Below are 13,035 nucleotides of genomic sequence, written 5' to 3' on the forward strand. Positions count from 1 at the left end.
AAATTCTCAAACACAGGGATCAGGGTATCTGATCCCTTAATTTAAAAAATTATTCCCATTTACCATTCCTGCTTGGAAGTAAGTTAAGCTGGGTTTGTGCAGATCCCTTTAAGCAGAGACAGGAATCAAACATTTTTGTTACTAACATGAACCTGTAAACAAACCAGAAACTAAATTTTCTTAAACAGTGATGATTAACACCCATAAACTTTTTGAATAAACCATGAAATAGATTAAGTAGGTGAAAGGAATAAAAACTTCATAAACTTTTATCTTTTAAGCTTATTTTTTCAATTTTGCACATTTTACTTTTTTGAGAACTACTGTGAATATTGAACACTGGTTGTCTTTACTGGATAACTCAAGACAGGTAAAGTTGCAGTCCCACTCATCTGACCCTTCTTTTGGGTTTAGTGATATGAGCAACCTGGTATTTTGGCCCAATCCCCATTCCTCTTACGAGGTAGATCAGTGTTTTCTATGGCCGTGCTCATCTAGAATGGTAAGCATTTTGTTAAGAATTGCATGTTGCTTCTTTTATTATGCTCTGATGTTGAAGGTGCTGTTATCGGTTAGTGTTGACTTTCTAAATTTTTATTTCTAGAATCATGCTTACAGTGACTCTCACAGTATAAAGACGTCTTCTGGTTCCCATAAAGATCTGTTGGTTAGTGTTCTTATGCAATATTTGTTATGAATATACCAAATAAGTACAGAGGGTCCTTTACAAGTAAATTCTATATATGTTTACTATACTGGGGCTATTCATGCCTTGGTTTATAGTAAAAGAAATCTAGGTGACCTATGTGATGGAATGAGCCAAATTCTGCTTTGAATTTGGCCCTTACCAAATCTGAATTGATTGCAACTCCAATTGTATCAGCAGAATTATGTGTGTACTACTCGGAGCAGAATTTAAATCCTATACAAAGAGGTCTTTGCTAAGCTTTTGGAAATATTTGCAATAGTAATACTTCTGTGGATGAAAATTTATTTTCAGCTTTTTCATTTGATTTCATTTAATTTGCTCTGTGGGGACAGAGAAACCTACTTCAGATCTACCCCCCTGACTCTATCAGTTATGAGTATCTTAAATTCTGTTGTGCAGGTTAGGTTTGCCAAAAACATTTGATACCATTTCAGTGAATTTGTTGAAAAAGATGTTGGGATTATTGTCATCTCCAGAAAGTGGTTGTAGAATGTCCAACTATTCAATTTAAACAAATAAGATATTGACAGGAAATCTTTAATTAAAAAAATACATATATTTAGGATGGTATTTTAAAAAGGTCCCAGCCCTGATAAATGAGTCATTGATTAAATGGGCACAGAGTTAGGCCACCTTTGGAAAAATCCCACCTTGAATCTATACTTTTCTCTCACTACTGAAATATTTTCTTATTTTCACAGCACTGTATAGTTTGCCACATTTTTAAAAATGCCACTCTTGCCAAAGAACCACAATTTGCTACATCCCAATACACTTGTTCTTGCATGCTGTCTCTTTTGTGTGTGCATGAACACAAATATAGCCAATTTGGAAAATGGATGTGCATATATTGTTCTTTACTCCCCATTGAGTTGCACTGATTCCAATGGAAATATGGATCAGTGCTTTTTGATCCCTTTAAACACACACACTTTTATAGTTAAGAAAGTAGGGGGCTAAATTCCACAATGTAGATTATCAGAAATGTAATCAATAAGCTTTGAATGTGTTTTTTCTCTGAGAACAGTGGTGTAAGATAGTCAGGCCCCGATCCTGCACACACTTAGCACATGTTTAACTCCACTAGTGAACATCAGTGGGACTATTCACAGTTGTAAAGTTAAGCATATGTAAAGCTAAGCATATGCTTATGTGTTTGCCGGGTTGGTGCCTGGTTTATTAAATATTTTCACTGGTGTTTTGAAGATGTAGTGAAGATACAGACTGTTACATACTTATGAATTCTCTCTACTTTCAATTTCTGATTCAACAAATTATCTAATGGAAACAGATTAAACAAATAAGGATAAGTGTGTTCTGATTTATTATTATTTGATGTTGTCAAGTTTTTGAAGTAATAATTATTTACTTGTCAGGTTTTTCAGGGACATTCCTTAGTTTTGAGTGGGGCAAAAAACAAACCCATATTTTCTTCTCCTGGCTGGATGAGGCACTTTTTAAAATGTCAGCATTTTCCATAATTTTTTAAAGAGTACTTTTTTTTTTTTTTTAAAAGAAACTGCACCAATTTTGAGCCCTGGCCCTAAAAAAATGAGGGATAACTTTTAATGTCTGTTTACAAGTTTGGGGATGTCTGGGCATTATTGTGGTTTAATTCTTGTTCACAATAACTTTATGAACAATTTTTTGTTTTTTACAGAGTGGATTTTACCATGACCAAAGAAATTATAGCAGCCTTAGACATAGCAAACCAATCTCTACCTACCATACTCGGGTCTGTCTGTACTTTGGTTTCTGCTTAATTATTATGCACGTTTTTTTCCTCTTAAGATCCTGGAGTATTAAAACTAATATAAGCATAACTCCAAATGCTTGCTTAATTTTTAACATTGCTGCTCAGATGAATTTGAGGGACTGTTCTCTGTCACTGTAGAGCTTGATAAATAACATAGAAGCAGTTTTGTTTCCTGCATGTTTTGAGATACATTTTAACTGGTTTAGGTTATGAATTATTACTATATGTTTGATTTTAAATTGAGTTTTAAGTTTGCTTATATGCTTTTCAAGGCCAGCTTTAACTGAATTGCCCAGGCAAACTAGGGAAATCATTCAGAATAATAAGCAAGGCCAAAAGTTCAATTTTTACAGTTTTCTGTAAAATAATTATTTATTTTGATTTGTGAAATGTGCCTAAATTAAATAACTTTTCTATTATCTTAAGCCATTATGATTAGTCTATTTTACTTGATCCAACCTCTTTACAGCTTTATAAATATAAATTGGTACTAAAAATAAAACTTTTCTGCTCATCTTTCCTTATCTTGGAAAATCATTAGTCCTCAAGTTCGTAACTAGCCCAACAGACTTTCCCAAGATGTGACGTTTCTTGTGCTGCTTTGAGTGGTTGCAGACGTGAATTCCACTCAAGTATGTGGACACCAAAGCCAGAGAACTTTGCCTAGCAATACTCTTAGGGGTGGAACTTTTGCCCTCTGGCCCCTTAGCTATTTGAGGGCAGCACCACACTGACCCCTCTCAGTTCTTTCTTACTGCTTCCGGCCAGGGCCAGATTAATGCAGGAGCTTTAGGGGCTGCAGCCCAGGACCTCTGGCTAAGCGAGGTCCCACAAAAATAGATCCATAGTTATATACAATTCAGTAGTCACCAACCCGTCGATTGCGGTGCCTCTGCCAGTCGATCGCGATCTCCTGGCTGCTAAAAGGCCAGCGGCGCAGCAGGGGTCAGGCAGGCGCCCTGTATGCTGTGACCCCATGCCGCTCCTGGAAGCAGCTGGCTGCTGGCACGTCTCTGCGGCCCCTTGTTTGGGGGAGGCAGCTCCTTGCACTGCCCCTGCTGCCAGCACCATCCCTGCAGCTCAGCCAATGGGAGCTGCAGAGGTGGCACTTGTGGGCATGGGCAGTGCACGGAGACACGCTGTCCCCCGTCCCCCAGGTGCGCACAGAGACATGCCAGCAGCCAGCTGCTTCCGGGAGCAGTGTGGGGCTGCTGCGCTGCCCACTGGGAGCCGCCTGTGGTAAGCGCCTCACGGACGGAGCCTGCACCTTGCACCCCCTCCTGTACCCAAACACTCTGCCCCAGGCTGGAGCCCTCTCCTGCACACAAACTCCCTCCTAGAAAGAAACTAATATAACAGCTGTTCTAAGGTAAGAAGTAGGCTATTTTGAATTAACCTAGCTATATTGTACATGTTTTAAGACTGAAATATAACCATAGAATGGCCTTATGTTAATTAAAAGGCAAGTTTAGTATAGTGTTAATAGCCTCGATGCCATAATTGTGATGATTTTGTTTTAAATTAGGAAAAAGACTTGTATACAGTGGCCCCACAAAATCTAACAGCCCCGTGCCCAAAGGAGAGTTAATCCGGCCCTGCTTCTGGCTTGAATCAGAGTGCTCAATGCGGTTTTTACCTCACGCTTTGTTTCACAGTGCTGTATGTGATTTTCCCCCCCCCCCCCCGTATGTAGTTATTACTTGTATTTGGTTTAGTAGTACCCTTAGGTTTAGTTTATTAATAAATAGGATTTTGCCCATTGTGATGCCCTCTCCAGGGCTTAACCATTGCCTGTAATGTGGGGTAATTGTCCCCAGTAGCAACCCCCATACTCTATCATTTGTGCCTTGAGGAAGGGCATGTTAAAGAAAGTTGTTCCATCTGTTAGTTCGAGAGAAAGCATGTGGCCAGAGACTTTTGCTTGAAGTAGTACCTTCTGGAGCAGGCCCTGAGGCTTTCAGCATTGGGGACCTCCACAATGTCGGCTCCCACGCCCAAGGGCATCTGAACTGACATGGGTTTTTGGCCACATTTGGATTCCTCTCCCAGAAGGAAGAGAGACTGTTGTTCTCCCTCTGGTATTTCTAAAGAACAGTCTCATAAAACGGACCGAGGCTGTTCCAGAGCTAGGAGAGGTTCCTCCCCTTCTAAGAGGATTGCAGACTGGCATCATGATTTATCCAGTATGTGAGAGAGCAGGGCCGCTCACAGATACTGAGACAAAAGCAAGTGGACTCCATACCATTGACTCTGATATCATCCGTGGGGCATCCATTGAGTCTGGTACGGATGAGGTCAGTATCTACACCGAGTCTTTCAACTCCTGTGGTGTATCTGGCAGCACTGGACTTGATTAGCCTGTCTGTTCCTGACTCTCCACTAATTCAGGAATGTTCAGCTGTGATGGCTCCTTTGGTGTCGTTGGCCCCATCTGGATTGGTGGTTGCAGACTTGTCATTATTGTCGGCATCGTCTTCTGTGCCTCCTCCAATTCAGGGTGTAGAGTTGAGGTTGCCCGCCTTTTTGGTACCCAGGGGCTTGTCAGCACAGGGTACTGTCTTTGGTGCCAATGACTACTCCAGCACACACTGCACCAGTGGGACTGGTGCTAGCTTGAACTTCAGTACTGACGTCTGCTCCTGTACCAAGTGTGAGTGCGAGGCCCCATAATTCCTTAAAGCACCAACTGCTTTATCCTTGTTGGTAATGATGCATCCTACATTCCAAACTTTGGATGAGTCTGGACGTTTACAGGCCCCTCTGGGAGTGGCTTCTCCAATACCTGTGGACTACTTAGAAAGATATTCAAGGTTGGGCTCAGAGACCTCTTCCTCCTCGCCCTCACCTTCTTGATATTGCTCTTGATGGTCATTGAGCATCACTATCAGTACTGAGATTGGCACTGTTTCAGAGTAGTAGCCGTGTTAGTCTGTATCCGCAAAAAGAAAAGGAGTACTTTTGGCACCTTAGAGACTAACAAATTTATTTGAGCATAAGCTTTCGTGAGCTACAGCTCACTTCATCGGATGCATGCTCTCCCAATAAATGAACTGATCCTGGAACCTGCCAGGACTCTATGGAACACCCCAGTGATGTTGCCACCCACAGCAAAATGTACTGAATGCCTGTGAATGATTGTTTCTGTTCGAATCCAGCACTTAACTTTCTTGTGGTAAGGGGTGCTAATGAGAGGTTAAGATGGAGAGATGCAAGTCGACACCAAAGGACAAGGGCTGTAAAAGACTGGACTATTTAGAGAGGAAAATTTATTCTACTTCATCCTTAGAAATGTGTGTTGCCAATCAGCAAGCACTTTTATTGAAGTGTGACTTTATAATTGGGAAGTGATAGCAAAATTTACAGATAAGTTGCCAGACTCCTCCAGAAAGGAGTTTTAAGGTTTTCATGGTGGAAGGCCATCTAGTGGCAAAGACATCACTACAGTCAGCTTTGGACATGACAGATGCTTCCTCTAGAGTTATGGCCTCTGCTGTAACAATGAGAAGGGCATCATGATTGCAGAACTCTGGTATAGCTTTTGAGGTTCAATAGATGATTGAGTACTTTTGAGGTGCATTGCATTCTTTGGGGATTTTTATTCTGTCAATAAAGAGGTTTTGTTTCCCAGGGCAACAGCAGCAATATTGACCTCAGTGGTTCTTTAGGTTGAATTATCCCCACTATACAGGAAGGTGAAGGTCTTATTGCCTCAATTTCAACCATTCAGCCTCTCTTTAATCAGTTTCAGGAAAACCGTCAATTTGACTCTTCATGGTTTACAATCCAGTTACCAAACTTCTTTCCCATCTTGAGGCAGGCTATCACATGTCTACAGGTCTTGTGAGTCAATAACTGTGGACAAGTGAGTCTTAGGCACTCTGGGACTGGGTTATGCCATTCAATTCCTGTCCATTCCTTCTTCCCATGCTCCTACCTTGTCCCTTTTGGGGACCCCCTCATGAGTCTCTGCTCCTTCAGCAGGTGCAGACTCTCCAGGCTTCAGGGGCTAAAGAGGAGTTTCCCCTTCAGAATCGGGGAAAGGGATTTTATTCATGATCCTTCCTGATCCAAGTCCAAGGTAGGGGTGCAACCTATCCTTGATCTCAACAAGTACATCAACTACGTGAGATACTTCATGGTTAACAAGTATCAGAGGGGTAAGCTGTGTTAGTCTGGATCTGTAAAAGCAGCAAAGAGTCCTATGGCACCTTATAGACTAACAGACGTATTGGAGCATAAGCTTTCGTGGGTGAATACCCTCTTCGTCGGATGCATGAAGTGGGTATTCACCCACGAAAGCTTATGCTCCAATACTTCTGTTAGTCTATAAGGTGCCACAGGACTCTTTGCCGCTTTCATGGTTATCGTAGCTACTACTCCTCCTGCTTTGAATCACAATAACTGTTTTGCCACCCTCGATCTTCAGGATGCTTACTTCCATGTGGCTATTTTCCCAAGCCACAGGAGGTTTCTCAGATTTGTAGTAACCGGTCTGCATTATTAGTACACTGTTTCCCTTTTTCCTTGGCTCCACAAGGATTTACCAAATGTGTGACTGTTGTAGCAGTATATCTCAGCAAAAGAGGAATTCATGTTTTTCTATACCTGGATGATTGTTTAGTGGGGGGCAAGTCCAGAGATCAAATCCTCTGTCATGTCCAGTTCACGTTGCATCTCTTTGATAATCTGGATCTGATTTTGAGCAAAGAGACGTCAATGTTAGTACCAACATAAAAAATCAAATTCATTGGGCCCTACTAGACTCTGAGGGCGTTTCTGCCTAACGAACAATTTTAAGAAGTTTGTCACTTATGCATGTGTCTCTGCTCTCATCTTTCAACTATGATACATGTACATCTGAGATTGCTAGGCTATAACATGGCATGAACTTATGTGGTCCAGCTCTCGAGATTGCGCCTTTGACCTCGGAGGTCATCTTATCCACTCCCCTGCACTCATGGTAGGACTAAGTATTATCTAGATGGCCTACTGCAGGTGTCACTGCCATCTTCAAGTTGCTACAGTGGTGGACAGATCAGATCAGTATGGGTGAGGGTGATTCCTTTGCCCATCCTCCTCTGGTCAGGACCATAGTTATTGATGCCTCCATCCTAGGTAGGGGAGTGCACCTGTCCACAAACCTTGAATCTTCAGTGTCCACAGAACAGGAAGCTTCCCTTTGTATTAACATCCTGGAGTTTTGAGCCATTTACAATGCATGCAGAACTTTTTGGTCACAGATCAAGGACACTGTTTCATATAGTTACCAATAACGCCACAGTGTATTATGTGGACAAGCAGGGAGGAGCACGGTCCAACCAGCTTTGTTAGGAAGCAATAACATTTTGGCAGTAAATGAGTGTCTGTGGGAATGTTGCTCTCCTTCATGCAGCACTTCCATGAGTGCAGGGGACTGGACAAGATGACCTCTTGAGGTCAAAGGCGCAATCTTGACAGGTGTAAGGCAGGGGTGCATCCTGTCTCCTTTTTTGTTTATGCTAGTCATAGACTATGGATTAAAACAATGCAACAGTGATATATATGGCCTAAAATGGAAGAATTCAGGGCTATTTGATCTAGACTTTGCTGACGACATCGCTCTTATCAGTGAAGATGCCAACAGACTACAAAAATGGACAAAACAAGTAAAAGTAATGGAAAAGATAAGTTTGAGATACAATGCAAAGAAATGTAAAGTCATGTTAATGGGGATGATAGGGACAGAAATCAAAATCGAAGACGAGAAACTGGAGAAGGTGGACAATTTCACATATCTTGGAAGTACCATCAGCCAACTAGTGTAGAGGAAATAAGAAAAAGAATCGAGAAGGCAAATGCTGCATTTGGAAGACTCAAAAACATCTAGCGACTCAAAAACATCTCCCTTAAGACAAAACTGAACACGTACAAAACAATTGTTATCGCCATCACAACATATAACAGTGAGACATGGCAATTTACCAAGAAAGATAAGCGAAAGCTGGATGCATTTCATCACAAATGTCTGAGAAGAATATTGGGAATAACATCTAGAGGTAGGAAGACAAATGAAGAAGCCAAAAATGACTGAACAAGGCACCCTCTCTCAAATAATCTACAAAAGAAGACATCAGCGGCTGGGACATGTGCTGAGAATGGAAAAAGAACGCTTACCAAATACTGCCCTTGAATGGAAGCCAGAAAATGCAAGAAGAAAGAGAGGAAGACCACGAATAACATAGAAACAGTTCTGAACGACATCAAGCACCTCAACATGAAATGGGAAGATTTGGAGGGAAGGGCAGTTGACAGGCAAAGATGGCAAATGTGGGTAGCCCAATGTGCAGCAAAGCATGGGATGGACTAAGGCAGTAAGGAGACAGGACGCACCCCTGCCTTACACCTGTTTTGATGTTGAATGGCTTGATGTTGAATGTTCAATCCACTTTCCATTTTAATGCAGCATTTTGAGTTGGCGTAGAATACCTTCATAATAATTAATTGTGTTGGAATTCCATATTGTTCCACAATTTCCCACATTGTTTCTCTGTTTACACTATTGAATGCCTTTTGAAAGTCCACAAAATTGATGGCAAGACTTCCTTGGAATTCAATTGTGTTCTCAATAAACTGTCTTAGGGTGAAAATGTCTGTGCACAATTTTCCTTGTCTAAATCCAGATTGTTGTTCGCGTAGGATGGTATCCATCTTTCCTTTCATTCTGTTCAAGAAGACTGCTGCTAATACTTTTCCTGTGACAGATAGAAGCGTTACTCCCCTCCAATCTGAACAATTGTAACTTTAGATCACCTTTCGTTGGTAACTTGCTTATGATACTAAGGATTCATTCTTCCGGCACTTTCGCCTCCATCCATGTTTTGTTGCACAGAGAACAGATGACTGATTCCACGTCTTCATCTCCATATTTAAGCATCTCAGGGTGAATGCCATCCAACCAGGTGCCTTGTTGTTTTTCAGCTTCTGCAATGCTTTTTTTACTTAATGCCCAGATCAGAAACAAAAGAAGAGGTTGGGAAACAGTCATCAGCGCACATATAACTGGAACAACATCAGACAATGGCATAAAACTTCTTGAATTTTGTGCAGAAAACAATCTTAGCATCTGCAATTCTTTCTTCCAACATAAAACATGCACAAAAAGACACGGATTTCATCAGATGGCAGTACACAAAATGAGATTGACTATATCTGTTAGTCAGAGGTGGAAAACATCATTAGACATGAGTATTCAGAGGAGCAGATATAGGGAGCAATCACTATTTGCTGAAAGCAAACTTCAAATTGAAGTTTAAAACACTTAAAAAGAGAGAACAGACTCAGATTATTCAATACACAGAAACTACAAGATTTCAGGATCCAAAAAGTATACCAGACAGAGGTCAAGAATAGGTTTGAGGCCCTTAACGATCTTGAAGAAAACAAAGTGGAAATATAGTGGGATCTTTTCAAAACAGTTATGCTTGAAGCAGCTGGAAAGATAATTGGTAGAAAGAGAGGAAACAATAAAGAACAGTGGATCTCAGAAGAAGCATGAAAAATTATAAATAAAAGAAAACTAAAGGCTCTAGTACTAAAACATGCAACTGACGAAACAAAACAAACCTACAGGAACCTTGACAAAGCAGTAAAGAAGCAGTGCAAAAAAGATAAGCGAATTTGGTAGAAAGTAAGGCTAGTGAAGCTGAAGGATCAGGGGAAAGAAACAGTACAAGAACAGTCTACATGATCCTGAAACAGTTACAGGATATAGATCAAAATTCAGAAGTGTCCCAGTGAAAGGGAAAGAAGGAAAAATTTTGAAAACACAGGAGGAACAAGAAATTAGATGGGTGGAACACTTCAGAGAAGTGCTAAACCAACCAGAACCAATTACAAGACTGGAATTTAACCATGATAAACCATTAGTCCTAGATATAGATGTATCTGAGGTAAAAATCGAAGGAGTAAAAAAAGCATTGCAGAAGATGGCGAAACAACAAGGCACCTTATTTGGACGGCTTTCATCCTGAGATGCTTAATTATGGAGGCGAAGACATGGAATCCCCTTTACCAAGGGTCCAGAATCATTTGGCTGATCACGTCAGTAGGAATTTCTCCAAGAATCGTGACTAGTCTCTGAAGATCAGTTCACTGAGGTCCATCTTCACAGAATAGGGCATCTTGACTATTGACCTGTTTGTAATGAGATAACAAGTGCTATCAGTTTTTCTTTCAAGTGCATCTCAATCCAGGTTCCTTAACTGGTGCCTGCCACCTGAATTGGGGATTGGCACTGATGTATTCCTTTCTCCTGATCTCGGCTTATTCTCAAACTGAAGCTGGATCATTCTAAACTAGTTCTTATTGCCTGAAGTTGGCCAAGACAAAGTTGTTTATCCAACCGCCTCAGTCTATCTGTTCGACATCCCATATCTCTTCCTCTTTATCCCAACCTACTAACTCTGCACCAGGGTCAAGTTTGATTTCCAACATTAAGTAATCTGCAGCTCGTGGCATGGTTAGATGAAGAGGAACAATGCTGTTTGGAAGCTGTTAAACAAGTGCTACTCAATAGTAGAAGTCCCTCCTTTAGCGCTACCTATTTGGCCAAGTGGAAGCAGTTTTTGGTTTGGTCATTGGCCCAGGGGAATCAACTGATGCTAGCCCACGTTCAGGGCATTTCAGAATATCTGTTACACCTTCAGTCTTCCGGTCTGTCTCTCAGCTCATTGAAGATCCACTTAGCAGTGATCTCGACGTTCCATATTATGATCCAAAGGAAGTCAATTTTCTCATACCCCACAGTAGTAAGGTATCTAAGGAATCATTTGTTTTTTTCCCCACTGGTGAAAGAAGCAGTTCCTTTGTGGGACCTTAATATTGTGCTGGCTGCCCTCGTGGGTTCTCCGTTTGAGTCCCTGGCAACTTGTTCTCCCTCTCTCCTGCACCTGTCATGTTTTCACATCTGCAGGAAGAATAAGTGGGCTGCAGGCTTTAATGGCAGAGCCACCATTTACTCAATTTTTCAAAGACTAGCTCGAGGGCTGCATTCTAAAATTTTGTATAAAGTGGTTTCACATTAACCACATAATATGCTTACTGTATTCTTTCCTAAGCCACATTCAAGCACAGAAGAGCAGCACCTTCATTTGTTGGATGTGAAACGATGTGTGTCTTTTCATTTGGCGAGGACTAAACCATTTAGTAGTTCAACTTCTTTCTGTTTCCTATGCAGACAGGATGAAGGATCACGTGGTCACCACACAGACTATTTCCAGATAACTTCCTGTATTATGACAGCATATGGAGTAGTTCAGGCAACACCTTCACAAAGACTATGGGCTCATTCAACGAGAGCTCAATTGACATCAATCACATTTATCAATGATGTTTTGATATTGGACATTTGCACCTAGTCTCCTGTGTATATAATTTTACCAAATGCTATGCTATTATGGTTGCATCTACATCAGATGCAAACTTTGGGAAGGCAGTTCTGCAGTTGTTCTTTAAGTAGATTTTGAGCCCACTTCCTACTGATACAGCTTGTGAATCACCTGAGTGGAATACACGACTGAACCAATCAAAGATGAAAAGATGGTTACCTACCTGGACGATAACTGTTTGAGAGATGGGTGCAGATGTGTATTCCACGACTCACCCATGGTGCCTTCTGCATAAGAGTCGCATCTCTTGATGTTTGATGCGAAGGAACTGAGTGGGATTGGGGTGACACTGCCCTTTAAATAACCAGGAGAGGGGTTTAGGGACCAGAGACCATGAGTACCATCCCTACGGGTACTGCTAGGATGAGTTCTTTAGCTTTTGTGCACTGGGTATGCACACACCTGAGTGGAATAAGTGTCTGCACCCACATCTCAAACAGCTACTATACGGTAGCTGTCTTTTCTTTAGTAGCAGAACTCTGAAACCAGGAACTTTTGACACTTTAACTTTTATGCACTGTACAGAGCATAGTATGATAGGGCCCAGGTCAACGATGGGGGACTGTAAGTGCTATCATAATGCAAATAATAAACTTCTGGTCATCAGAGGGTAACAATTTCTGTCTATTGTAGACTTTGGTTAGATTTATATTCGTAACCAAGGAGAGAAATTGCATGACCGAGCGATGGAGTCCTATGTTTCATGCTTTTTTCATGCCACGTTTTTACCATAAAAATACTAACTCTTTTTAATTAGCATATTATAGACTTCTGTTCTTCAAGATGTATGGTTCCTTTAAAATATGTTATCGTACTAGATCTAAGTTTTATGTGTTTCATTAAATTCCGAGAGCTTCATTGCAAATATAAAACAATGGATTTAAACCTTCCTTTGTACTGCAGCCAAAAATTTTTTTTTTCCCCATCACAGTCCTCTTCTCTCTACAGTGATCCTTTGGCAACTACTAAGACCTATAGGGTTAGTACGGTGTGAAAAAGCTTTTTGGCTAACTTTTGATATCTTAATAGTGTTTTGGTTTTTTTTTAAATAAAAATAATTACTCTTTTCTTTATAGGTGTCTCCTAGCGTAAACACGGGTTTGATAAGAAGTGCTAGTTTGGTTCGTATGAGTCCATTTGCATGG

At 41.0% G+C, this 13,035-nt stretch overlaps 1 protein-coding gene across 10 annotated transcripts in view; it reads left to right on the forward strand.

Moving 5' to 3' along the window:
- LRRFIP2 (LRR binding FLII interacting protein 2) overlaps positions 1 to 13,035 on the forward strand; it is a 153,660-nt gene that overhangs the window by 64,009 nt on the left and 76,616 nt on the right. Inside the window, exons 7-10 of one of the 10 annotated variants that reach the window (XM_043540666.1) lie at positions 605 to 667; positions 2,370 to 2,444; positions 12,822 to 12,869; positions 12,967 to 13,011. The exons of the other annotated variants lie outside the window; for them this stretch is intronic. Coding sequence (XP_043396601.1) covers positions 605 to 667; positions 2,370 to 2,444; positions 12,822 to 12,869; positions 12,967 to 13,011 — 231 coding nt within the window. The remainder of the gene's footprint in view (positions 1 to 604; positions 668 to 2,369; positions 2,445 to 12,821; positions 12,870 to 12,966; positions 13,012 to 13,035) is intronic. 10 annotated transcript variants of the gene reach the window in all.

Source organism: Chelonia mydas, chromosome 2 (genome assembly GCF_015237465.2).
Source record: "Chelonia mydas isolate rCheMyd1 chromosome 2, rCheMyd1.pri.v2, whole genome shotgun sequence".
Taxonomy (NCBI): Eukaryota; Metazoa; Chordata; order Testudines; family Cheloniidae; genus Chelonia; species Chelonia mydas.